This window comes from Gobio gobio (genome assembly GCF_949357685.1).
Source record: "Gobio gobio genome assembly, chromosome: 7".
NCBI lineage: Eukaryota > Metazoa > Chordata > Actinopteri > Cypriniformes > Gobionidae > Gobio > Gobio gobio.
This window is the reverse complement of record NC_137103.1, coordinates 42,499,935-42,524,958: the sequence shown is the minus strand read 5'-3', so window position 1 is coordinate 42,524,958 and position 25,024 is coordinate 42,499,935. Positions and strand designations below refer to the sequence as shown.

At 38.1% G+C, this 25,024-nt stretch overlaps 1 protein-coding gene across 3 annotated transcripts in view; it reads left to right on the top strand.

Moving 5' to 3' along the window:
* Positions 1-25,024, top strand: part of sema5ba (sema domain, seven thrombospondin repeats (type 1 and type 1-like), transmembrane domain (TM) and short cytoplasmic domain, (semaphorin) 5Ba) — a 160,742-nt gene that overhangs the window by 92,606 nt on the left and 43,112 nt on the right. For all 3 annotated transcript variants that reach the window (XR_013816911.1, XM_079821990.1, XM_079821991.1), the window contains exons 6-9: positions 8,786-8,848; positions 11,596-11,694; positions 11,784-11,997; positions 17,417-17,702. Coding sequence is in view for 2 of the 3 variants with exons in the window: in XM_079821990.1 (XP_079678116.1) it covers positions 8,786-8,848; positions 11,596-11,694; positions 11,784-11,997; positions 17,417-17,702 (662 nt within the window). In the remaining variant the exon portion in view is untranslated. The remainder of the gene's footprint in view (positions 1-8,785; positions 8,849-11,595; positions 11,695-11,783; positions 11,998-17,416; positions 17,703-25,024) is intronic.

The following is a 25,024-nucleotide window of genomic DNA, read 5'->3' as shown; positions in this document are numbered from 1 at the left end:
TTATTCAGCAAGAATGCATTGAATTGGCCAAAAATGGCAGTATATTTTGTAACAATTTAAACATTATAATCTTATACGGTTTCAAATAAATTGTTATTTTTAACTTTCTATTAATTAAAGAATCCTGACAAAAATGTATCACAGTTTACACAAAAATATTAATATTATGCAGCAACAGTGATAAGGAGAAATATTTCTTGAGCACCAAATCAGAGGGCCCTATTTTAACAAGCTGAGCGCATGGCGCAGGTGCACTTAGGAAACATTACGCAGAAGGTTACTGGTTTGATCCCAGCAGTTGCCACCACCAGTGTGTCCTTGAGCAAGGCACTTTACTCCATGTTGCTCCAGGGGGATTGTCCCTGTAATAAGTGCACTGTAAGTCGCTTTGGATAAAAGCGTCTGCCAAATGCGTAAATGAAGATAAATTAACGCGCCAACGATGCACCTGAACACACCTCGTTTTCAGACCAGCACGCCCATGGGCGAACAGATGGGCGTGAGTGCATTTGCTAGTTTAACAACGTGGCGCTGGACGTGAAAATGATAACTGCATCGGGCTGAAACTAGCAAAAAAACACTTGTGTCGTGCCTGGCGTCGCATTGCACCGGGTGTATGATAGGGTCCAGCATGTTTTCTGAAGGTTCATGTGACTTTGAGGACTGGAATAATGGCTATAATAACCATAACAGGAATACATTTTAAAATGTATTAAAATAGAAAACAGTTGTAAAAATAATGTAACAGAAAATAATGTAATAGTTCACATTGTTATTGTTTTTACTGTATTTTTGATCAAACAAATGCAACCTTTGTGAGGATAAGAACATTTTCAAAAACATAAAAATTCAAAACTTTTGAACAGTAGGATACACACTGTATTATTAGTCCTTCTTACAAAAGAAAACATCAATTGGTGTGTAACTTTTGCTTTAGCATTTCTTTTTTAAAATTGGCTAAAATATCATGGCAGACAACGCCAGCATGCAACTAGACATCTTTCATTTAGCCTCGGAAAATGTATGAGGGATTTTGGTAATAAATCAGTGCTTATCATAGAATAAATAAATGAAAAGCAATACAGGAAAACATAAACTGAGAGATTAATCTAGCTGTCACAGCCTTCCTTCTGGTGCCATTTTAGAGGTTTTTGCATGGCCAAGATAAGAGCATTTAAGATTAACCTTTCATTGTGTGGCTCTACAATGAACAACCTTGAAAATGTCCTCAAAATGGCAGATTTTTTTCTATCGCCACTTCCCCTGACATTATACACAATATTTCCATGTGACTAGCAAGACCTGCATGTAGGGTTAAGGCCTTTGCACACTCCGAAATTCGCATGCAAAATTTTCGCACGTCAAAAAAAAATTCGACCTCATGTTATGTCAATCACGCTTGCACACTGCCTCCGAAACTTTCGTCCGTCAAAAAAAAAATCGGAACAGGTTCGATTTTCTGCGTGTTTCGCATCCGTTTTTCCCATCTACAGTGCTGATGCCCAACCTAAAACTGCTGGCAATGGTGGTGAATGAATCGCCAGTGCTCCTCAGATACCTACAATTATATATACAAATATCATTGTATCAAAAATACTACAATATCACAGCTATAATTATAGCACACCAACTCCCTGTAAACCGTGTGTGTGTGTGTGTGTGTGTGTGTGTGTGTGTGTGTGTGTGCGCGCGCGCGGATCCTAGACACTGCCAGTCTCTGTTCAGGATTGGAAATTGGTGGTCTTCTTTTTAATATGTGGCTCCAGTATCGCTAGCAAAGCATCAAACGGAACCACTGACATTCAACTTTGAATCGGTCTGGATAATCCGCAGCTCCTTGATAAGGAGGTGGAAGACGGCATTTTGTGTTGTTTTGCGTTTTTTTCCGTAACACATTCATTAATACGCATCGGACTCAGTGTGCAAGGTCTCTGTGCGTGACGAATTTTTCGGATCACGAATACGAAAAAACGCATGCGAAAATTTCGGACTCAGTGTGCCAAGGCCTTTAGAGCCCAAAGCACCATCAGGAACCTGATCCTTACTTTTAGAGAAGACGTCAATTGACCTCATTAGAGGAATGGTCCTGAAAGATGAAAAATCTGTCGTCATTTAGTCTTCTGTGGAACACGGATGGAAATCAGTATGGTCCAAAACAACATTGGACCCCATTGACTTTCATTGTGTGGCCAAAAACAGTTAAAGGGTTAGTTCACCCAAAAAGTTCTGTCATTAATTACTCACCCTCATGTCATTCCCAACCCGTAAGACCTTCATTCATCTTCAGAACATAAATGAAGATATTTATGATGAAATCCGAGAGCTCTCTGACCCCTCCATAAACAGCAACGTAATTAACACTTTCAAGTGTTAATTACATTGTTTCATTGTGTGTTCATTTTTGTTTGTTATTTGCTTACAATAAGTATTCTAGTCGCTTCATAAAATTAAGGTTGAACCACTGGAGTCACTATTGGACTATTTAAAAAACATTTTTTACTAAGTTTCTGGACCTTGAAAGTGTTAATTAAACAGCTGTCTATGGAGGGGTCAGAGAGCTGTCGGATTTCATCAAAAATATATTCATTTGTGTTCCTAAGATGAACAAAGGTCTTACTGGTTGGAAACGACATGAGGGTGAGTAACTAATGACAGAATTTTCATTTTTGGGTGAACTAACCCTTAGTTAAAGCATTCTGCAAAATATCAATTTTGTATTCCACATGATGAGGAAAGTCATATAGGTCTGGAACAAAATGAGGGTGAGTAAATGTTGACAGAATGATCCCTTGTAACACATGAAAGTACAAATTCTCCCCATCTTTCCCATCCTTTGTGTTTGTACAATATCCTGATACAGAGCTCATTAATACTTCACTCTACACACAGAATTCACACACATTTGCACTGAAAGGTAAACTGGTCAGTCTATATCCAAAATGCAAACATCCGAGCCGCCTCCCTCCGCATTGACAAGACAGAGTTCTCTGCTCCCTGTCAACAGACAATGCCGTGAGAACGCTCTGTGCGAATGCATTCGGTAGACATTGTTACAGCTGCTTTGGTCTGAGACCCCTGTGGTCAAGAGGTGATTGCCCTCTTCAGATGTAACCAATAAAACAGGAAGTACCCGACGTGAACAAATAGCAGTTGGAAACGAGATCTGTTTAGATTCTGCTCTGGTTTTGTTTTGGTTAGAAATATGTTCAGTGTTCACAAATACTCTGTGGTGATTATGAAACAGCATCCGGCTCGACAGATGGAAATGCATGAGCACAATGGTGGCTGCTGCTCTCATTTATTCTAATGATCTGACAGAGGCTCGCAGGATCACGGCGGCAGCTCTGCGGCATGCTACATATTTCATATTTCACCTCTCGTGGGACGGCTAGGGCCTTAGGAAAAGGATGCTCCAGACTGGAGATCAAAATGAAGAAAAGCAACGCTAAGCGTCTTCTTTTTGATATGATCACTCAGCGTTTGCCCAAGGTGCAAGTTTCAACTCTCTGACCTCAGAGTTTGATGAATCCGGGCTGATTTCATCCTACCCACTCATGATTAATTTCCTTCTGCAATTCGCCCAGATTTAATTATTTATGCAGTCTTTGTCACTGGTGAGCTAATTTGTGACATATAGACAGTGGAAGGAGACTGCAGCAATGAAACCCAGCGGGAAATGCCTTTTTAAAGAAAAAAAATGATTTCACTTGACTTGCAGCAGGCATTTTGTACCCATTGTTAGTCTTGTTACAAAATGACTGACATAAATGTTTGTTAACAAAAGATTTTTCCAATTTGTCAATGATAATGAAGATGAGGCGAAATGCTGCAAGGCCTAAAGAAAAGTGTAAAAAGCAGAAGTAGAAAAGTACATTCTTTTTAAATTAAGAATAGTATTATCACGTTTTAAGGATATTTTGTCAAATACTGTAAAACCAAAAAAATATTGTAAAAAATTAAACTATCTGTAAAATAGTTTTCCTAATGAGAACTTTTTGTTTTGTTTTCCAGTAAGATGAACAAAGCAAAGTTGTGAGAACTTTTTTTCAGAAAAAAAAAACATTCTTTTTAAGGATAAATCTAATCAAATGTTTGTTAAAAGGGCGCTTAAACCTGTATCAGAAAAGCACTGTGGTACCGTAGAGCCTCAGCCGGTCATGTCATTGCTCTTTTGCTTGGGAGTTTCGTAACTGGCTGAGGCATTTGGGTTCACTCAAAATGGCCTTCTTAAATTAAAGCCATCACTCACATCCACATACGCCTTTACTGAGCATGCGATGATGCTTTTATCCCGGTGTTGTAGTGCAACCACATTGTTAGAGCTATGCATTAGACACTGACCTGTTGCTTTATTTCTCATCCTGTTTTTCTAGCCTAAAGTAAATGTGTTCAGACGGCACAGCTGTGAAACCTTCAAAGGACTCCTTATTTGCATGTCCTGGGCACACACACGCCTCTAGAAAAAAAACCATGCACTACCCTTATTCGGGTCTACAGAGTTGGGTGTTCACCCCCATGCTACACTGGCTCTGTTTTTCTGATGGTGAATATGGTGCTGGGAGAAAAGGGTGAGCTGGAATGTGAAGTGAGAGAGAGACGGCTGTGGTAGATCCAATGCCGTGAGGGTAGGAGGAGATGGTAGAGTGCGGATCTGCGCCCTCTTGTGTAAGGTTCAGCGTTCTTAGACAATGAGGCGAAGGTATTGAGAGTCATGTCACATCTTTGAGGGCGGTGGTAAATGGGGATGGGGCTGCTTGAATAGGGCACTCCGTTAAAGGACAAAACAGGGCGGTGCCTCGGGTTGCCTATTGAAGCACACAGACCTTGAAGATCCGCCAATGAGACGGATAGCCTCGCACCTCAAGCCAGCAAGATGGGGGTGGAGCCATCACACTTTAATCAGGGGCCTCCTTAATGAGTATGCAAATGACATTGTCATCCCAAACCAGTGAAGTTTTGGAGGGAAGAGAGTGTGCATGCAAACTCAAGTCCTGCATTGAAAGTATTAGTATTCAGTATTTTTGATTGGTTTTCTGGTAAAATATGTAAACATCTTAAAAACTAAAAATGACCTCGGAACCAACATTTTCAAATATAACACTTGATTTGCCAGTGGAGTAATAAAAAATAAACTTCAAATATTTGTTCAAGTAAATTTATCTGAATTTTTATCCAAAATTTTTAAATTGAAAGATTTTTTTTGCACATATATGACATACAAATGCAACAAAAGCAACTTGCAGGCTTTGTTTTAACCGTTAATTGGTCCCTTTTTAATTTTGTACATGTAGCGGATGCTTAAGAAGGTGCTTTATGGTATAAGAATATTGTTGGCAGATGGCAAGGATTAAATTCAAAACTGAAAAAAGGACATATTCAAATACAACAAAAACTGTTAACAGTGTCCATGGCTATACTTTAAAAGCCAGGAAAGTTTGAGTTTAGTTTGAGCCTTTTGCTTTAAAATGTGCTTCAATTTGTTCATAATGATCCCTTGTGCTGTCTAAATGTTTCAATTATTCATATTTTTCATATTATATAATTCATTTAAAAAAACTTGTATGATTAATTGAGATATATTTGAGGAATATTTTTAAAATATGACATTTGTCACCATATTATGGGAAGATTCATTTTAAATTGACTAAAGGAAAATGTGTCGTCATAATAAGTAACAAGTGCTTGAAGGTGCCCTGAGAACAGGTGCAGTGTCCCATGATATGCTTTTCATTTATAACATTTGTAATGTGCCACCAAGACAATTGCCGTATCAACGGAAGCACACAGCCTGCAAACTGTGTAATTCTCCACCATCCTGCCCTATCTTGTGTTCGTACAGTATTAGCATTTCCTCAATACTTGAATGGAATGCATTTTCTTGCCCAGCGTTGTTTCTGTGCCTCTCTAATTTATGTATAAATAAATCCCAACTATTTTATCCCTCCATGAAAAATTCATGATAGTATTTCATGAGGATGCCAGGGGCAGGGCGCTTGGTGCCGCCACCATTATTAGAACAGATGAAGTTTGAGTAATTATGCCACAAATAGTGGAGCTGAGTGCGAATTCTGAGCTAGTGCACATACACGGTGCGATGGCCTCATTAGACCAGTGAGATCCAATTGCAGAGCCACATTAGACTGCACAGTCTAAACACATGCCTCACTGTGATTTTCTCTTTGACAGCTTTGTAGGCGAAACGGATGCTCATCTGTGATCTAGACATCTTTTTTTACCCTTTAGGGAGTTTTACAGCTATTCCAAATGAAAAAAGTGCATTTCGGACGACTTTATAGTGCATCGTTTGTTATTCAAGCATCGTAGAGATGTGAAACTGTCATTTATCTTTCTTAGCATGTCTCTATTTTACTCAAACCGCTCCATTTTGAGAGTAAGCTACTTTATGAGTCTATTTTTCACTTGCACCACTTGTTTTTAGTTTAAAAGTGAATAACTGTAGCTGTTTTATTTATAGTTTTTTTTTTTACATTTTAAAAAATATTACAAATATATCTTTTTATATTTTAAAACAAAGTGAATTATTGTAACAATTATTTAAATTATTATTTTTTTTTTTAAAATAAAATCAGGTATAAGAAAAATACCAGATTTCCAGTTTCATGACAGGAAACTTGAGCCATATCGATGCGGTTATGGGCATATAAAACAAATAAGGTTGGAAATCTCTGGCTTAATGAACAAACAATTACGTCATTACCTCTGCTTGCTTTTAATCTATATATTACCTCATTCTCTTTGGCATAACGCTTGTCAGAGGTAATTTATCATTCAAAGGTTCAAACCTCCCACCAGTGAAAAGCTCTCCCAAAACCATCCGCCATAGTGGAGACTGGCCCCCCAACGGTGGCAGGGTTTCCAGCTTCACATTCAAGCCTTCGCCAAACATGGCATACAGTGTGCTTTTCACAGCCTGCCTCTTCAAAACAGTCTTTGGGAATAGCATTGGAGGGCTGGCATTGTTCCAGTGTGGTGTGAAGAGAGGGACTGCGCCGTGGCTAAGGTCAGGGTTAAGCTGACGGATTTTTCCAGAAAACAGGGGCTCACAGACAAGATGTTAATGACCTGAACGATGACTCACCACTTAGGCATCCATCACAAATATGCCTCAGTCCTGAAACACACATGAATGCAAATACAAACAAAAGAGCACCAGATCTGTTTGGCATTGTGTGGTACCTGACATATTTGGTGTTGTTAACTACTAACTACTGGCAACGAGATCTATCTAACCATTGAAAATTAATTTTCTCAGTATGGTTAGTTCACCCAAATTTGGAAATTCTAACATTATTTACTCACCCTCATGTACTGTAGTTAAGCCCTTATTACTTTCTTTGGATTTGAAAAAAAGATTTTAGCAGATTAGTTCATGAGCTTTTTTCTATACATTGTAAGTGAATGGAAACGGATGCTGCCGGCGTCCTAAAATTACAAAAATTGTAAATTTGCCTCTGCCATAATTATCAAATCTCATTCATATACTCAGATATGGGATTGGGCCGTCAAGACATGCCATTAATAAATACACCATTAATACTCTAAACCAATTACCATAAGCTTTATCTGCTGTTTCTCATGTCAATTTTATTTCTTGAATGTGTTAGGTTTGTGGCTTTTAAATGAGGTTCAGTGTTTTAATTAGCCAAAGTTTATCCTATTCAGAAATACAAATGACATTTGGATCAATGGTGAATAGGGCAAAGTCTTTTTGAATTGTCATGTTTTTTTGTTTTTTTTCTTGTTGATTGATTTATTTGTCTTTGTCCAGTAACATTCATTTACTGACCAATTAAAACATTTCTTTCTGTTCAGCCTGAATATTCATCTCAATTTTGGGCTTAATAGTTAATAGATTTGTGTTTTCATTTTCATTTTCCTTTTAATTTTGTTTTGACTTCACTGTCATTTTTCAACCAGGGTCTCTACATGAAAAAGCCCACTTTAATCAAATCTAAATACAACATTACTGGCTATATTTACTGTTTTTAATTGACTTGTGGGAAGAATCTCTCTCAAGCACACTAACTTTGTGTCTACATTTATGTAATCAAGTCAGCTTTTTCTCTTACTACTTATTTGCCATCTAATCTCCCTCCAGGTTCAGATAATCTGTCCTGGAATTATGATTCAGTCAGGGTTCACTTGAGCCACAGCATTTATCTGCTTTTCCACATTGAAGGGTTTCCTATGGTTAGTGTTCCTGCAAACCTTCTCATACCCTTAGTGGGACATACAAACGAATAGACTATATTTAGAGTTAGGTCAAGATCTGAAACCCATGGGATCTCAAGCTGAGAGATGAAGGTGGTAATTTGTAAAAGTATGTGTGTGTTATTGTGCATATGCCCACCTTAAGACAGCAGGATGGCAGTTTTTAAGTGCTGCCTCTATTATTGTTGGCTGGACATGCAGCTCTAAGGGGGCATAATTGGGCAGAGGAAAATGGAGTGGCTTGTGCTGATGAAAAAAAGAGAAGACGACGAGGTCTCTATGCTTGAATTAGACTAGGGGATGGTATTTACATGCAAATTGCATCTGGTCTTCCAACTGTCTAGTTACCTCACCCTTTTAAGCCGCTGGCCCACTTATCATGCTGTTTACACAATAAACACCACAATAAGGTTAATGTCCTTTGATGCATCTGGCTAAATGCAATATTATCATCAACAGTTGCGTAACCTGCCTCCTGCTTTATTGCAAACAGCTGCCGGGAAACTGCGGATCGCAGCAAGTCACTTTTTTGGGGTTTATTTTGGTTTCCTAGGCAACGGAATGGGGCCCAGACGAAGACACCAGGAGGTCCTGTCAAAGCAAAGGGAAGACTGAGGTAACTTTAAACCCCCAGGTTCTCTGTTGAATAGGCACATTTCTTACAAAATGCTGACAGCCCATTGGCCAGAGAGGTCGGGTATTGTTGAGGTTTGTGGGAGGGCAATATGTTCAGCTCACTTATTCAGTATTTTAAAAGCCCAGAGGTCAGTATTTTCTTTTTTAAGCTTATCATTCGCTGCATGTGAAAGGCAAAATAAAAAATCCACTAGCAGATTAAAACGTTGCAGGAAAGTGTTTTTGCAATTATTAAAGGATTTCAAGAAAATGACCTAGCCTATTTGGAATATGGAGTTTGCCGTAATTATGTAATTTCCCAGAATGACTACTCACTTATTCAGTTTGTGATGAACTACAACAACCAGCATGGTGGGAGTTCTCATTACAAATAGACCGCACAAACAATAGTAACTGTTAATTTAAGCAACACGGCTTTCTGCCTCAGTGACGTTAGGGTGCTTATCACATCCCATCCTGTTTGAAATGCTGTCACTTTTACACTCAACTGCACAAGAAGGTTGATGCTGTGACTTGCTGATCCAGTGTTAGATGGGATTATTTATGGATTGTAGTACAAATGAAAGCTGAAGAAATCACACTCCTTGGTGATGAAAAAGTGCTCTCACAGGAAATAGTGGCTATGTTCAGAATGGCATATTAGCATTCTTTGTCATAACATTATAAAGGAATGATAATCATTTTCATAATAATATTGAAGCAGTTCTAATAGGATTGAACAAGAATCCTGCAAAAAAAAAATCCTCAGATGAACTGAATTTTGCACTACAGTTCAAAAGTTAGGTGTCAGTAGGATAGGAAGATCAAGTTTTACTCAGCAAGGACACATTCAATTCAACTAAAGTGTAAGTAAAAACACTTACCGGTACATTGTTACAAAAACGTACTATTTCCAAAAATGTGGTTCTTTTACATTTTCTATTCATCAAAGAATCCTGAAAAAAAAAAATATTATAATAATATTAGGGGCGTAATGGTACACAGAAGTTACGGTTTGGTACATACCTTGGTTTTGGGGTCACGGTTTGATACAATTTCTGTACAACAGGAAAAAACATTTCTTTTCATTTATTTTGAACAGACAATAGTGCAAAAATACAGCAGCATTTAGTCCCCCCTGAGATAGTCGGTACAGTGCAGCCTCCTTTAAGCACTAAGCAGTAAACATAATTCACTCTTGCACTGGTCATATTTTTTGTAGGGCTGATAATAAAACAGATTCCTGATTGCCTCAAATAAAAAAATTAAGAATTGTTGATTTGACCAATGCTGCACTGTAAAATGCAATGTCTGGTTTCAAACTTATTGGTTTTATTGAAACTTGTTTCAAACATATTAAGGAATTGTTGATTTGACCAATGCTGCACTGTAAAATGCAATGTCTGTTTTCAAACATATTGATTTCAAACGGATTGGTTTTATTGTTGATTCATTAATGTGATGTGTGTAGCCTATGCTACCATTTCTTTGCGCGTGAAAGTTCATTACCATGCGGCGACAGTGGCGGATGCACTCTTCAAAAATCACAGAAAGATGAGTGAGGAGGAGAAAAAGTGCCATCATCTCTTCTTTTTCAGCTCTTTTTCCTGTTGTGACGGTAAGCAAACAGCATTGCATTACTTTGCGTGACCCCTTTTGGTTTGGAGTGTGGATCGCGCCAGTGACTGACTGTATTCGTTGTCGGACTGTATGCACCGAACCGTGAAAATGTGTACTGTTACACCCCTAATGTGTGTATATATATTAGTGGTGTGCCGTTATCGGCGTTAACATGCTGCGTTAACGTGAGACTCTTATCGGGCGATAAATAAAATATCGTCGTTAATCTATTCTCATTGTTGGGTTGGGAGCTGGGTCTATACTACGCAAGCTATGATGACTTTCACCTTGATATTTTAGCGCAGATGTATACCTAGCCGAATTGCACTGTAGGGGGCGAGAGAACGAGTCTTCGAACCTGTGTGTATGCCAACTAGTGTTGTCAAAAATATCGATATTTCGCTATGTATCGATACTGAAATATCTGAAACGATACGATACTCATTTTCTACAGTATTGATATCAGCAGCTTCCAGCTTATTAATGGTCAAATACACTTAAAAATGTCTCAATGCCCATCTTGGTGAGTTTTAACGTAAACACAGTCGTAACCAGCTCACAGGAACAGTGGGATTCATGCGCGTGTCAGGTCTTAAAGGGACAGAAGTTATTTATCATTTAAACTACAAAAAGACAAACGATCACTTACGAGCACACATATTCTGAATGCCTTCGGCAGAATTCAAATGAGCCATTTTAATCTAGATTAATTCCAAGATTACAGTGAGATTAATCTAGATTATGCCCACCACTAATATATATACACACACATTAATATACCACAGACATATTTAGAAGCAGAACTCTTTTCATAATAAGAAATTATTCTTGAGATCCAAATCAGAATTAAAATGATTTCTGAAGGATCATGTGACACTGAAGACTGGAATAATGGCTGATGAGATTCAGATTTGCCATCACATAAATTACATTCAAAAATATTTAAAAATAGAAAACTAATATTTTACTGTCAAAAGTTCTCGGAATATATTTTCACAATATTATTGAATTAAAACTAGTTTAGCTGTTTTCATAGTTTCATACTATTTTCAATTACATATTTTAAATTGTATAAATTACAGTAGTAATTTGAACATGTCATACTGTCAAGTGTATCTCCCCCTGCAGGTGGAGTGTCAAAACTACATGCGTGTGTTGCTTGTCAACAAGACAGAGGTGATCACCTGTGGTACCAATGCCTTCCAGCCCCTTTGTATCACCAGAGAGGTAAGCATCTATCAGTTAAATGGGCTGTCTCAACAGGAGCTTTTATTAAAGTGTGTGTGTGTGTGATCCATGCCGTTTCCTTCTCTCAGGCAGGGAACATGAGCAGAGTGTTGGAGAGGGTGAATGGAGTGGCCCGTTGCCCCTATGACCCTCGTCATAATTCGACGGCTGTGGTGACCGATAGCGGAGAGCTGTATGCCGCCACGGTCATCGATTTCTCTGGCCGGGACCCTGTCATCTACCGCAGCCTAGGAGGAATGCCGCCTCTGCGGACCGCCCAGTACAACTCGAAATGGCTTAATGGTACATTAATCTCATCATCTCATGTCTGATAGTCTCATATTCCAGGGATTGTCTGGAAAGTTTCAACATTTCTGTTGCTGCCCTTCCTTTTTTCTGTCCTACTAATATGCAGCCAAATTGCCTCCTTCAAATGAAAAGTGATGAGACTTTATTCAATTGCTAATAGAATTCCCCATACAAAAGAAACATTAATAGAATTCCCCATACAAAAGAAACATTTCCCCTTGACAACAACAAGATTAAATGAAAATCAAAGCTTTTTGCTGAAGTCTCCTTGTTTTCAGATTTTTTTCTTTAAAAAAAAAAAAACCTCACATGCATTAGTTTGGTACTTAATTTTAAACTAAACGGAAATTAGAAATGTCTTGGCAACTAGTTTAGTTTTTCTTTTCTTTTTTTTTTTTTTAAATGTTTTTGTTTTAGTTAACAATAATAACCCTGGTCCATGTTTGAGCTGACCTACTGTAAGTGCGTATGACAATGTTCTATATTATACCTAGCCTGAGTTGTAGATTGTCCTTCAACAAAAAGGGAGAAAAGCAAAGCTACACTCTCACATCTTTTGTGTCTAAGGTAGATTTTTAGAGCAACCCTGGCCTGTCAGGGGAGGAACCAGTCAAACATGGAGACGAACGAAACTCAGCACACTTCCTGCAAAAAGTCAAAAGGTGTCAATAATCTCCCAGCTTCTGACACTGCCTTTTCCCACAGAAAATTCATCCAACACCAGTCAAAAAAGAATAAGCAGAACGTTGTGATGCCAGAGCTGTAAGTCATGCAGTGAGGCTCCACCGAGGATGTGTCAGAGAGTAGTTGAGGTGAAAGGAGAAGGACATAGACAAGGGTTGGCGAGTTAGAGATGGTGGTGCAAGTGTAGAATTGGGCGGAACGGAGTAAAGTTCAGGCATCCAGCAGTGTAATTATTCCTCATGACCGAGAGAGGGTGAAATTGCAGCTGCAACGCTTCACGTCACCCAGCCGGCCTGTAGTTCCACTGTAGGTTCACACTTTAGGAGAAAGACAAAAAGTGAGATTATTGAAGCATGCACATTTACCTGCAGTCTAAGGACATTGGGTATTAGGAAATTGACTATATTTGAATACAATCAGCGAAAGAAAGTTTGAAATCAAGGTGAATTGCTATTTTACTGCTATTTTATTATTTATGTTGCATAATTCAATGCGAAACAGGATGTACAATATGTAAAAATAACATCCATTTTGAATAGGCTGAATAGTGAAAAATGAGTTAGAACTTACATGAGTTGTGAGTTTGCACTATTTGGCTAATAATTAATGTTTGTTAATAGTTTGCAACTCTGTCTTCAAATATGTCTTTTTCCAGCACAGCCAAAGTAAAACGCTAACCTTTCAATCATGTGTGTTAGCTGGATGCAGACTCAATAGAGATGAAGTGTGAATTAAAAACTTGCTTCTCAACTGGGGTTCAGTGAAGAACGGCATGAACCTCAAAGGTCCACAATCAAATCCATCCGGACTGTTATTGTACCAGTCGTGCCAGGTGCTGACTGAATGTTTTTTTTTTTTTTTAACACTGAGCCTGTGTGAGGTCGGACCTGTAGTGAGATGTGATATTGTTTTAGCACAGCTCTGAATCAATGAGAAATATCATCATCCCCAACATCGTGGCTGTTAGAACATTCCTCTCTCCTCTGGAGCTTATTGGGACTCGTAATTCACTTCCCAGCTTAGTGTTTTCTCCTGACTGCGGCCCACAGATAAACACACACACATACAGGGACCCCTGATGGAGTGGCGGTGTGGAAATGAGGCAGTATTTACGTTCAGCATGGAAGAAGGAAAATACAGTTTGTCATGTTCAGTCCCACACAAATCAGCACACTCTCACCCTGCCCATTCCAGCTTAGCAAAATGACTTGATTAATTCACACAGTCTCTGAGAAGTAATTGTTGTAGTTCCTGAATGCAGGGTTATTTTTCACTGTGCCTCTCTGACCACTTTCTTCACCCTGATCTGTGTGGAAGTGTGGTTATGATGTACTGAAAGCTGAAGAATTCTTTGTTTGATCACAATAACAACAATCCTCTGTGAATACATTAGGACAGAGAATTGAATAAGTTCACCCCTTACAATATGTACCATACATATTCATATTCTAGTGTGTTTGCATGGTACCAAGTGCTTCAAATACATGTCCAAAAAAGCACACTACTGTGGTACCTATCCAAAAATATGTGGCATTACCCTGATACCATATCCAAAATAGAATAATGCCATAGTAATTTTTGGTACTTTTTATTAGAGAAAGTCATAAGTTATTCACTCAAAATACTGGGATGGCATCTGACGTTAATACCAAGGAATTTGATGTATAGAGCATCGTTCAAAATCTCTAATGCTCACCAAGACTGCATTTATTTGATTTAAAATACAGTAAAACGGTAATAATTGTTCTATTATGCTGATTTGGTACTCAAGAAAAATTTATTATCATCAATGTTGAAAATGGTTGTGCTGCTTAAAGGAACACGCCGACTTTTTGGGACTTTAGCTTATTCACCATATCCCCCTGAGTTAGATAAGTCCATAGATACCGTTCTCATCTCATTCTCACCGGCATGCCATAACTCTATCTGATGCACCCACCGCTAGCCTAGCTTAGCACAAAGACTGGAGGTAAACGGCTCCATCTAGCCTACTGCTCAGTAAGTGACAAAATAACGCCAACATTTTCCTATTTACATGTTGTGATGTGTATAGTTACATCGTGCACTAAGGAAAATTAAAAGGTGCGATTTTCTGGGCCGATACGGCTAGGAACTATTCTCTCATTCTTGCGTGATGATCAAGGAACTTTGCTGCCGTACCATGGGTGCAGCAGGCGCAATATTACGCAGCAACTGAAAATAGTCTAACTTCCGTCAATATAACCAACGTGAAAAACTGCTTGCACAGAGAGCGTGCTGGGGACTATTTTCAGGCGCTGTGTAATATCATTGCGCCTGCTGCACCCATGGTATGGCAGCAAAGTTCCTTGATCATTACGCAGGAATGAGAGAATAGTTCCTAGCCATATCAGTCTAGAAAATCGCAACTTTTCATTTTCCGTCGGTCTTAGTACACGATGTAACTATACACATCACAACATGTAAATAGGAAAATGTTGCCGTTATTTTGTCACTTATTGAGCAGTAGGCTAGCTGGAGCCGTTTACCTCCAGTGTTTGTGCCAAGCTAGGCTAGCGGTGGGTGCGTCAGACAGAGTTATGGCACGCACGGAGATGAGAATGGTATGCATGGACTTATCTAACTCTGGGGGATATGGTGAATAAGCTTAAGTCCCAAAAAGTCGGCGTGTTCCTTTAATATTTTTGTGGAATCTGTGAAACATTTTTAAGGATTCTCTGATGAATTTAAAGTTCAAAAGAACAGCATTTTTTATTTAAAAATAGCATGTATTGTCACATTTGATACATTTCATGTATCCTTGCTGAACAAAGGTATTAATTTCTTTAAAAAAAAAGAAAAAAAAAAAAGAAAAAAAAAGTACTTACCCCAAACTTTTGAACGGTAGTGTAGAATACTGTATTTACTTGGTGCTTTAAGGTACAAAATTAGGAACAAAACATGGTAATACCATGGTACTTTCATTAGTGACACAAACTTTAATTTTCTTCATATACTTACCAACCAAGATACAGCAATTGCATCAAACTGTGATACCATAGTATTTTAGATACAGTGCCCTCCACAATTATTGGCACCCCTGTTAAAGATGTGGTCGTGGACTTCTAAAAATTCTCCTTTTTTTTTTTTTTAAACAACATAGAACCCAAATGCAAAAAAACCCCCACACATTTAGAAAAAAAATCATGAAATCTTGATTTACCTTGAAATCATGTGTCCCACAATTATTGGCACCCCTGATGTTAATACTTTGTACAACCCCCTTTTGCCAACAAGACAGCACTTAATCTCCTCCTATAACATTTCACAAGATTGGAGAACACCTGGGTCCTCTCTTATGCACTCTCCTCTTTAGCTCGCCCCACAGGTTTTCGATTGGGTTGAGGTCTGGGGACTGAGATGGCCATGGGAGGACCTTGAGTTTGTGACTGCTGAACCATTTTTGTGTAGATTTTGCCACATGTTTTGGATCATTATCCTGCTGAAAGACCCAATGATGACCCATCTTCAGCTTTCTGGCAGAGGCTATCAGGTTTTTATTTAAAATGTCCTGGTAGTTCAAAGCGTTCATAATGCCATGCACCCTAACAAGGTCTTTGCCATGTTGACAAATGGGTAAGAGAATTAGGCCTCTGTGTCATGTCATATTTATACCCCAGGGAAACAGGAAGTCATGAATTACTAATGAAAAGTTCCTAGATACCCTGACCAACTTTAGCAACTACAGAAAATATATATAAAAAAAATCTATTAAATTTTTCAGAGGAATTGTTAGGGGTGCCAATAATTGTGGGACACATGATTTCAATATTTTTTTTTTTTCTAAATGTGTGATATTTTTTTTTACCACCAAAGTAATGTACTTAAATTAGTTGGTTGGATTTTTCTCTTTTTTTGCATTTGGGTTCTATGTTGTTTAAAAAAAAAGGAGAATTTTTTGAAGTCCACGCCCACATCTTAAACAGGGGTGCCAATAATTGTGGAGGGCACTGTATATACCATGGTAAATATTCATATACCACAGTATTTACAATTCCCTCTAAAAAGACATGTGGGTTACATTAATAGTGCTTTTTTGTAATTTTTGGACCAGCACATGGTACAATGCACAAATGTCCAGTCCAGTTTCGACCATATCATTCTGTCGCAGTCAGTTTATGCAGATAGAACAGTATCATTATTATTTTCTCTGGGCTGTATCTGGATAAGTGTCCACTGAGATTTGGTATTTATTGTGTTTAAAATTGAATCAAAAACAGTTATGGCTATTGATGCCTCTCCTGGGCTTCACGGCGTAACAGTAATCTAATTTTCGTAAACTGCTGCGATGGCCCCAGCAGTTATTATAGTCATGCCTATTTACAGGTGAATATCTACAGCATGCATTACTGGATGGGCTGGGGAATAAACAGGCCTTAGGGGTAAGACATTATTCAGAGTATGCGATATTAACTCTGACTAATGCAATCCAGACCAGTGCCACCTGGACCAACGGGACAGCTTTGTGCATTCAGAATTATTTTTGCATGTCACATGCACACAGTTTTCTGCTCCAGTCCAGGTCGATATTCAGAAAGGGTGGCACTAAGAAATTCAAGGAAAAGGGATGCAGGCCAGTTTACTGTGGAATTAAATCATTGTTTTGGCAGTTAAGCTGCTTTATGCTGCCTTACTGAGAGTCCTGTCATTTGAAATGCTTGTTTTGCCCATAAGGTCTTTAGCAACGCTTAGTCTTTTTCTTCTCCTTTAGAGCCTCACTTCATCTCGGCTTACGACGTGGGTCTTTTCACCTTCTTCTTCTTGAGGGAAAACGCAGTGGAGCACGACTGCGGTAAGACAGTTTATTCGCGGGTGGCACGGGTGTGTAAGAACGACATTGGAGGCCGCTTCTTGCTGGAGGACACATGGACCACCTTCACGAAGGCCAGACTGAACTGCTCACGGTCGGGAGAAATCCCATTCTACTACAATGAGCTACAGAGCACCTTCTACCTGCCTGAACAGGACCTCATCTATGGCATCTTCACCACCAATGTGTAAGTTTATCATCTAGTAGTCATCTAACAGCATAATTTTGTGTAGTTGTTTGAGTGACATGTAGTACTTTTATATTATATATGTATATAATAAATATGAAAAATAATAATTTATATTATATAGTTTTATATATTTTATGTTTAAAGACAAAATTTAGTGTAATTTATAAGGATATTTATTAGACTGGAAAGCTAGATCAAATTACTGAATGAGAGAGGATTTTGACAGTGACAAATTATGGCATCTAAAATATACACTTTCCCATGTAACGATATATATATACTGTATATTTAACCTAAAATCTTGGTGAAACAAGTTTGTTTCAGTGTGTTCAAGAAATGTAAGAAGGCCTTAGAGAGTAGTGCATGAATGTGTTGCATCTCTGCTACAGTTTGGACAGAAAATAAATTAGCACTAGATTAACAAGAATATATATTTTTTTCCCTTAAAAGAGTTAGTTTACCCAAAAAATACCATTATCCTATAATTTACTCACCCCCTTGAGCCATCCTAGGTGTATGTGACTCTCTTCTTTCAGCCAAACACAGAGTTATATTAAAAAATATCTTGGCTCTTCCAAGCTTTATAATGGGAGTGAATGGTAGGCCTATCTTAGATTTTTGCCCAAAAAAGTGCATCCATCCATCATAAAAGTAATTTATACGGCTTCAGGGGGTTAATAAAGTCCTTCGTTTTTGTAAGAAAAATATCTCTATAACTTTATAAACTATAATCAACTATAATCAATTGGTACGCAAGTTGAGTGAACTCTGACCCGACGTATGACGTAGGATGTAGGGGTAGTGTAAGTTTAGGTGAGAGTAGACGCATCTCGCAGTTCAAACAATTAGGGCTGGGCAACAAAATCAAGCTCCTCCGACAATTCTCTTTAAAAATTCTAATTTTAATTTTTGACTAATTCGTAACCAGTGTTTTGTTTTGCTCTATCCTCTGCGCCTCCGCGTTCGTCGGGTCAGAGGTCACTCTACCGCCGGAACTCGACTCACGTACGGCAGTTACCGGAAGCCACTGATTCTAGTTTATAAAGTTATAAATATGATTTTTTTTTCATACAAAAAACACATCGCTTCACTTTAGAAGGTCTTTATTAACCCCCTGGAGCTGTATGGATTACTTTTATGATGGATGGATGTGCTTTTTTTTTGCTTCAAAATCTAAGGTACCATTCAATCCCATAATAAAGCTTGGAAGAGCCAGGATATTTTTTTAATATAACTCAGATTGAAAACTCAGATTTCTTCTGAAAGAAGAAAGTCATATAAATCTAGGATGGCTTGAGGGTGAGTAAATTATGGGATAAATTTTCTTTTTCGGGTGAACTAACCCTTATGATTGTCACTTTGTTGTCAGTTTATTTTCTTGACTTTATTGTCACTAAGTCACTTTGCTAACAAAGTATTTGTTAAGAACATGAATTTAATATGATATGTAAGCTCGTAGCTGTCACAGATTTTCTTAATTAATATTTTAATAAAATGTTCCTTTTTTACTGTCATCAGTCACTTTCTCAAAAATCCATATCTTTCTATGCTCAAAATTGTATACTCACCTTCTGCATACTTCACATTACACTGTTTATTGCAGATTATGTTATGTAGTATTTGATTTATCATGCAGTATCCAAACAAAATCTTTTTTCTCCAACTCAGTATTGCAGAACTTAGAGATATTTTCCTTAGAATAAATCACTTGTCCATTCCTTTCGATTAAAACATCTAGTAAATATATAAATGTTTCTGTTGAAGCATACCAGAAAATACTGTATGCATACTGTCTGCTAGTGGTCCACCAAAAACTTTTTATCACTACTGGACTGTATACTTACTACCTTTCAAATATACAGCAAGTAGCATGGTAGTAAACAGTATACTTTTCAATACTACCTCTCTATATTTCATATTTCCTCTCTCTCGTTCTCACTCATTTTATCTGTTTCTCCTTTGTCTCTTTTCCTGTCCCCTTTCGCTCACTGCTTCAGTAGGAACAGAATATGGTAATGCAATCAGAACAACAGAGTCTCCATCTGTCTGTGGTAAATTGAACACCTTAAGCAATGCCTCCTTGGGGTTTGGGGCTGCAAAACAGGGAGGGTGGGCATGGGAGGAGTGCAGTGAGACAGAACACGAGAGCAGCCAAAAATGCCTGAAAGTGTTTGTAGTAGTTTGTCCCGAGGTATTGGCAGCCTAAGTGTGTACTTTCATTGAATTGGCTGAAGGTGTTAAAGCAGTATATGTCCTAATACTGAGCTTACAGACAGTAACGGCCATCTAATATGTATTAGATGTATTGTGAAAACTACTCTAGGTAATGGACTTTTACCTAAACACCAAAGTAACATAGATATATAAGCTTTTCAGACTCCTCAGCTGTTTTATGATTATTATTGTTCATAAATTTTACTTGACCATTGTTATGTTTTATTAAATTGCTGTTGCTGCATTTTATAAAAGCAATAAGTCATGAGAGGAATTGCAGAAAGTCATGCAGAATTTTTACAAAGGTTTTTTTTGTAATGGGCTTAACAGTGCTAAAATCACTGTTTCTTTTTCTCTTGTTGCTTTTATAAAACCTATTGCATGGCTCTCCCGATTCTGGTCAATCACAGCTAATTTTTTGTATAGTGATGACCATTTTACTGGATAATTGACTCTGACAAACGATTCCCTATATAGCTATACTAGTTTCATGTCTCAGGTATCACTCTTTGTTCTCATCTAATTCAAATTATGATTAACTTAACTCCCGATGACCCTTTCTGTGTTTGTTTTGCGATATGATTGGCTGACTGTACACTTTCCTTTATTTAGCCACTCCTGACCTATCGTACATTTTGTTATGAGGAAGGAGGACATGTTTAGGGAGACGTATTTCAAAGTATTTTGAAGAGGTTTCTTCTTTCTTTTAAAAGTAATTTTCGGCTTTTTTTAATTAACTTTTTGAAGGAATAGCTTCCACCCTCATTAACAGGTTGGAACAGACCTTTTGGCACTTAGTATGACAGACAACCTCTCTGGGAAACAGATCCACGGGTGTGAATGAATACGTCTATCATGAATATATACACTTTCATGCCTGAATTACAACAAATACAGAGTAACAACCAAGTGCATCTCTTCGCTCACTGTGATGCAGTATGACAAAATCCACCTTGAAATGAGTTTTTTGTACCACATAGCAGGAATCTTCGCTTTGTGTTTATTCCTTGCATATGTCTTTCAGGATTGTATGAAGGTGATGGAATTAAGGGATTCTGTATCTTTCATCTTTCTGTAACGGAAGATGTTGTGCTACACCTGTAAAATCAGTACACCTAACAACATACTTTAACCATAAATATTGTGTAATAAGCTTTCATATAATATACATTTTTAATATAAATATTTATTACATTAAAATATAAAAGTAGATGTATACAACATTTTTACAATATATTTTGTTGCAATAAGTTAGTTGTTATAAAATAAATTAAATACACAAATGTATAAACTATGAAGTAATTTTATTTTAATAATTAATACTATTTTTAAACAAATGCTTGAGTGTGCATATTTTACAAGGGCAGATATTATGCTATATATAATAATCTTGCCTCAGTCCTGGCTGTGGAAGGTTGCTGAGTTGGCTCTTTGTTTTTTTTTTTGCTGTGAAGCAGGTATTCACTGAAGTTGAAAACTGAAGTAAGGTATTTTTTTTATTTATTTTTTTCCTTTTCCCCTTGAGTACTGTCCTACTTTAGGTCTAAATCAACTTTATGGACCTCTGGGGGTGACCTCAAATGACCCTGTGCTTTTTGACATATTGTCTATTCTGTCACCATATCTCAACATGACTTCATCTAAATAAGCATGTGATCTACTGTACGTGTCGCTTGGAAAGCTCCGAAGTCATCTGTTCTCACAGTGAGAAGACTTCATTCCCATATGCTGCGTGTTATACCGAGCGTGTTATACCGAGCGTGTCGTGGGATTTGCTACAGTAGGTGACTTTCCAAAGGGTTATAGGACAAAACTCTGTATACTTTACTTTTTACACACCTCAACAGCTTTTATAACTGCACCATCATGTGTGTGAAAGTCACATCTGCACATGCATAAATGCAATAAATGCCACAGTGACTTGCTCAGGCATGCATTATTTGACCAGTATTTGTACATACTATTAACCTTGCTCAAACATGCAAACACTGCACTCACTTTTGTACTCAAGTTCATTATCTAGCTTCTGCTTTTAGTAAAACGTTGACTAGTACTTGTAAGCTACGTTCATACCTTGACAATAAATGTACTAACAGGAGTTTCAGATTGTCCTGTACTGTACATACACCAGCCTACAGGAGCTGAATGAATGATGTCCAAATTACTGAAGTCACTAGTGTTGTGTAAAATTAAATTAAAGCAGATTTGGCTCACTTTCAATTTATGAGTGTCAATTCGAATTGAATTGGACTCATCCCACAAGAAGTTGAATTGACAGGGGATATTCCATATATATATATATATATATTCCATATACAGTATATATATATAAACAATAACTATGAAGATATATGATAACTAAGTTATCATCCACACAGAGATTCTGTTTATTATAAGTGGCTGCTGGTTATGTTGTCTGCCGCTTTAAATGCTCAAGCTCTTTATAGTTGGGTGGATTCTGTTTGGCTGTCAATATTTTTATCATTCATCAGCTGGAAAAAAAATATTCTGAAAATGATTCCAACGATATCGTTCCACTGTTATAGTTAAAGGAACACGCCACTATTTTTGAAAATAGGTTCATTTTCCAACTCCCCTAGAGTTAAACAGTTGAGTTTTACAGTTTTTGAATCCATTCAGCCGATCTCCAGGTCTGGCAGTAGCACTTTTAGCATAGCTTAGCATAGATCATTCAATCTGATTAGACCATTAGCATCTCGCCCAAAAAATGACCAACGAGTTTCGATATTTTTCCTATTTAAAACTTGACAGACGGAAAATTGAAAGTTGTGATTTTCTTGGCCGATATGGCTAGGAACGATACTCTCATTCCTGCGTAATAATCAAAGAACTTTGCTGCCGTACCATGGGTGCAGCGGCGCAATGATATTACGCAGCGGCTGAAAATAGTCACCAGCTACGTAACTTCCAACATGACCGGCACTAAGTTTGTGTAGTTGCAGAGTTGCAGCCGGCAAATTAGGTAGTGGATTTACCTGTGTAATTAGCCATGGTTCCTTGCGTTTTAAAGGTTCGAATCTGCTCTCCTCCAACTATATGCCCCAGTCTGTTCAGCCACACTTACTTGCCTTTCCCGTTCCAAAAGCTCATCTTCAGTGTATTCCGGTTCAAATAGATACGTACAGGATCTGCACCAAAGTAAATATCTTCTGAATCGTCTCTCACAAATGTCTCCATGGTTACAAGGCACACTCCCTGTGCAAGTTTGTCACATTGGTAATGTTGACGGAAGAAGTTAGCCTATTTTCAGCCGCTGCGTAATATCATTGTGCCTGCTGCACCCATGGTACGGCAGCAAAGTTCCTTGATTATTACGCAGGAATGAGAGTATAGTTCCTATATTGGTCTAAATAGAAAATCGCAACTTTTATTTTCCGTCGGTCTTAGTACATGATGTAACTACAGAAGAGTCAAATAGGAAAAATATTGAAACTCTTTGGTCATTTTTTTGAGTGAGATGCTAACGGTCTAATCAGATTCAATGATCTATGCTAAAAGTGCTACCGCCAGACCCGGAGATCGGCTGAATGGATTCGAAAACAGTAAAACTCAACTGTTTAACTCTACGGGAGTTGGAAAATGAGCCCTTTTTTAGAAAATAGTGGCGGGTTCCTTTAAGGTATGGGCTTCTATATTCTAAAGGAATTAGAATCATGATTATTAACTAAAATGTTATAGTTATAGTTATAGTTATCGTCCTTGGTGTGAACAAGCTTGTATATCTTAGTAAACTATAGTGACCGAGTATGAAAGCGTAAGCAACTTGTTCTAAACCCTTTGGAAGACATATTGCACTATATGTAGCAGGTCCGAGTCCTGAAATTTTAATGTTGTCAGTTTGGTTGTAGAATATGATGTCCCTTTTATTTATAATTAAGTTGTGTATAAATGTAACGGTTTAGAAGTCTGAAACAGGACTAGGAATTGTATTCTGCTGCTGTGTGAAGGCGGCAGCTACCTATATCGGCAGTCGGCAGGGAAGCTGCTCACTAGCTTTTTCCTTTCTCTATAGAAGTAAAATCTCTCAAAAAACCTTGTAGTGTCTCATAACAAAGTTTCAGAGACTTGCTTTTGAATGTTAGAGTGAAAGAGAAAAAATAGCTTGAGATAATTGGCTGTCCTGTCAGAGCCTGCTCTGTCCTCGCAGCCTAGGGCTGACCGGTTTAGAGCCAATGTTTCATCTACGCAACAGCCTTTTGAGCTGCACTGCCAAGAGCCTCTCACTTTACCTCACTAATTTTCCATGTTGAACCCCTCATATGTAGTCCCCAGAGTCGAGCTGCAGAACCAGGCTTGAATCTTCTTCAAGTCCATGCCTCACCAGGCCACATAACAAGAGCCCAAGCCAGACACCAGCGTCTGGCAGGCCGAGTCCCCCTCCTGGAGCTCTGCCCATGGACCCATCTGTCTGTGGCTTCGGCATTACCGCCACAGTTATTGCTGCTCATTTATGTGTGGTCTCAACAGCACAAAATAATGAATATGGTATCAAGAATAACTTCCCAATTTTTGTGATCCTCTCAGTGGACATCAAAAGACGCCATGCTACTTTCCTTGCATGGTGTGTAACCCAACATCTAAATAGCCATGTGATCTACTGTACCATTCATAGTCAGATGACTTTTACTTCCAAAGCTGAAGGCTATAGAGCATGTCACATGTAGGTGACCTTTAACACCTGCTGCTTATCATACTCATAATGTTGTAATTATAAGCAGTAAAGCAGCATATACTTAGTTCAAAATGAACTTTTCTGTCACACCTGTCAATAAAAACTGAAATTGAATATGGCTCTGGTCATTAGGGGCCTCTGGCTACCCTCCAAACTCTACTTATGGGCATGTTGAATGCTCAGGGGACATTGCTCAGGGTAACAGGACAAGACTCTGTCCTTTCACTGTCACTTCAACAGCTTCTGAAACTGCACTGTCATCTGTACAAAATTCAGTGAGTCTGGTAACAAGAATACCCACCCAATCCATCCACCGCAGAGCTCATCTCTGCTCCTGACAGCTTACTCGGGTCTCTGAGCCACCTGCCACTCAAATCAATGGAGTTAATTAAGTCGCAATGCATTTGAGAAT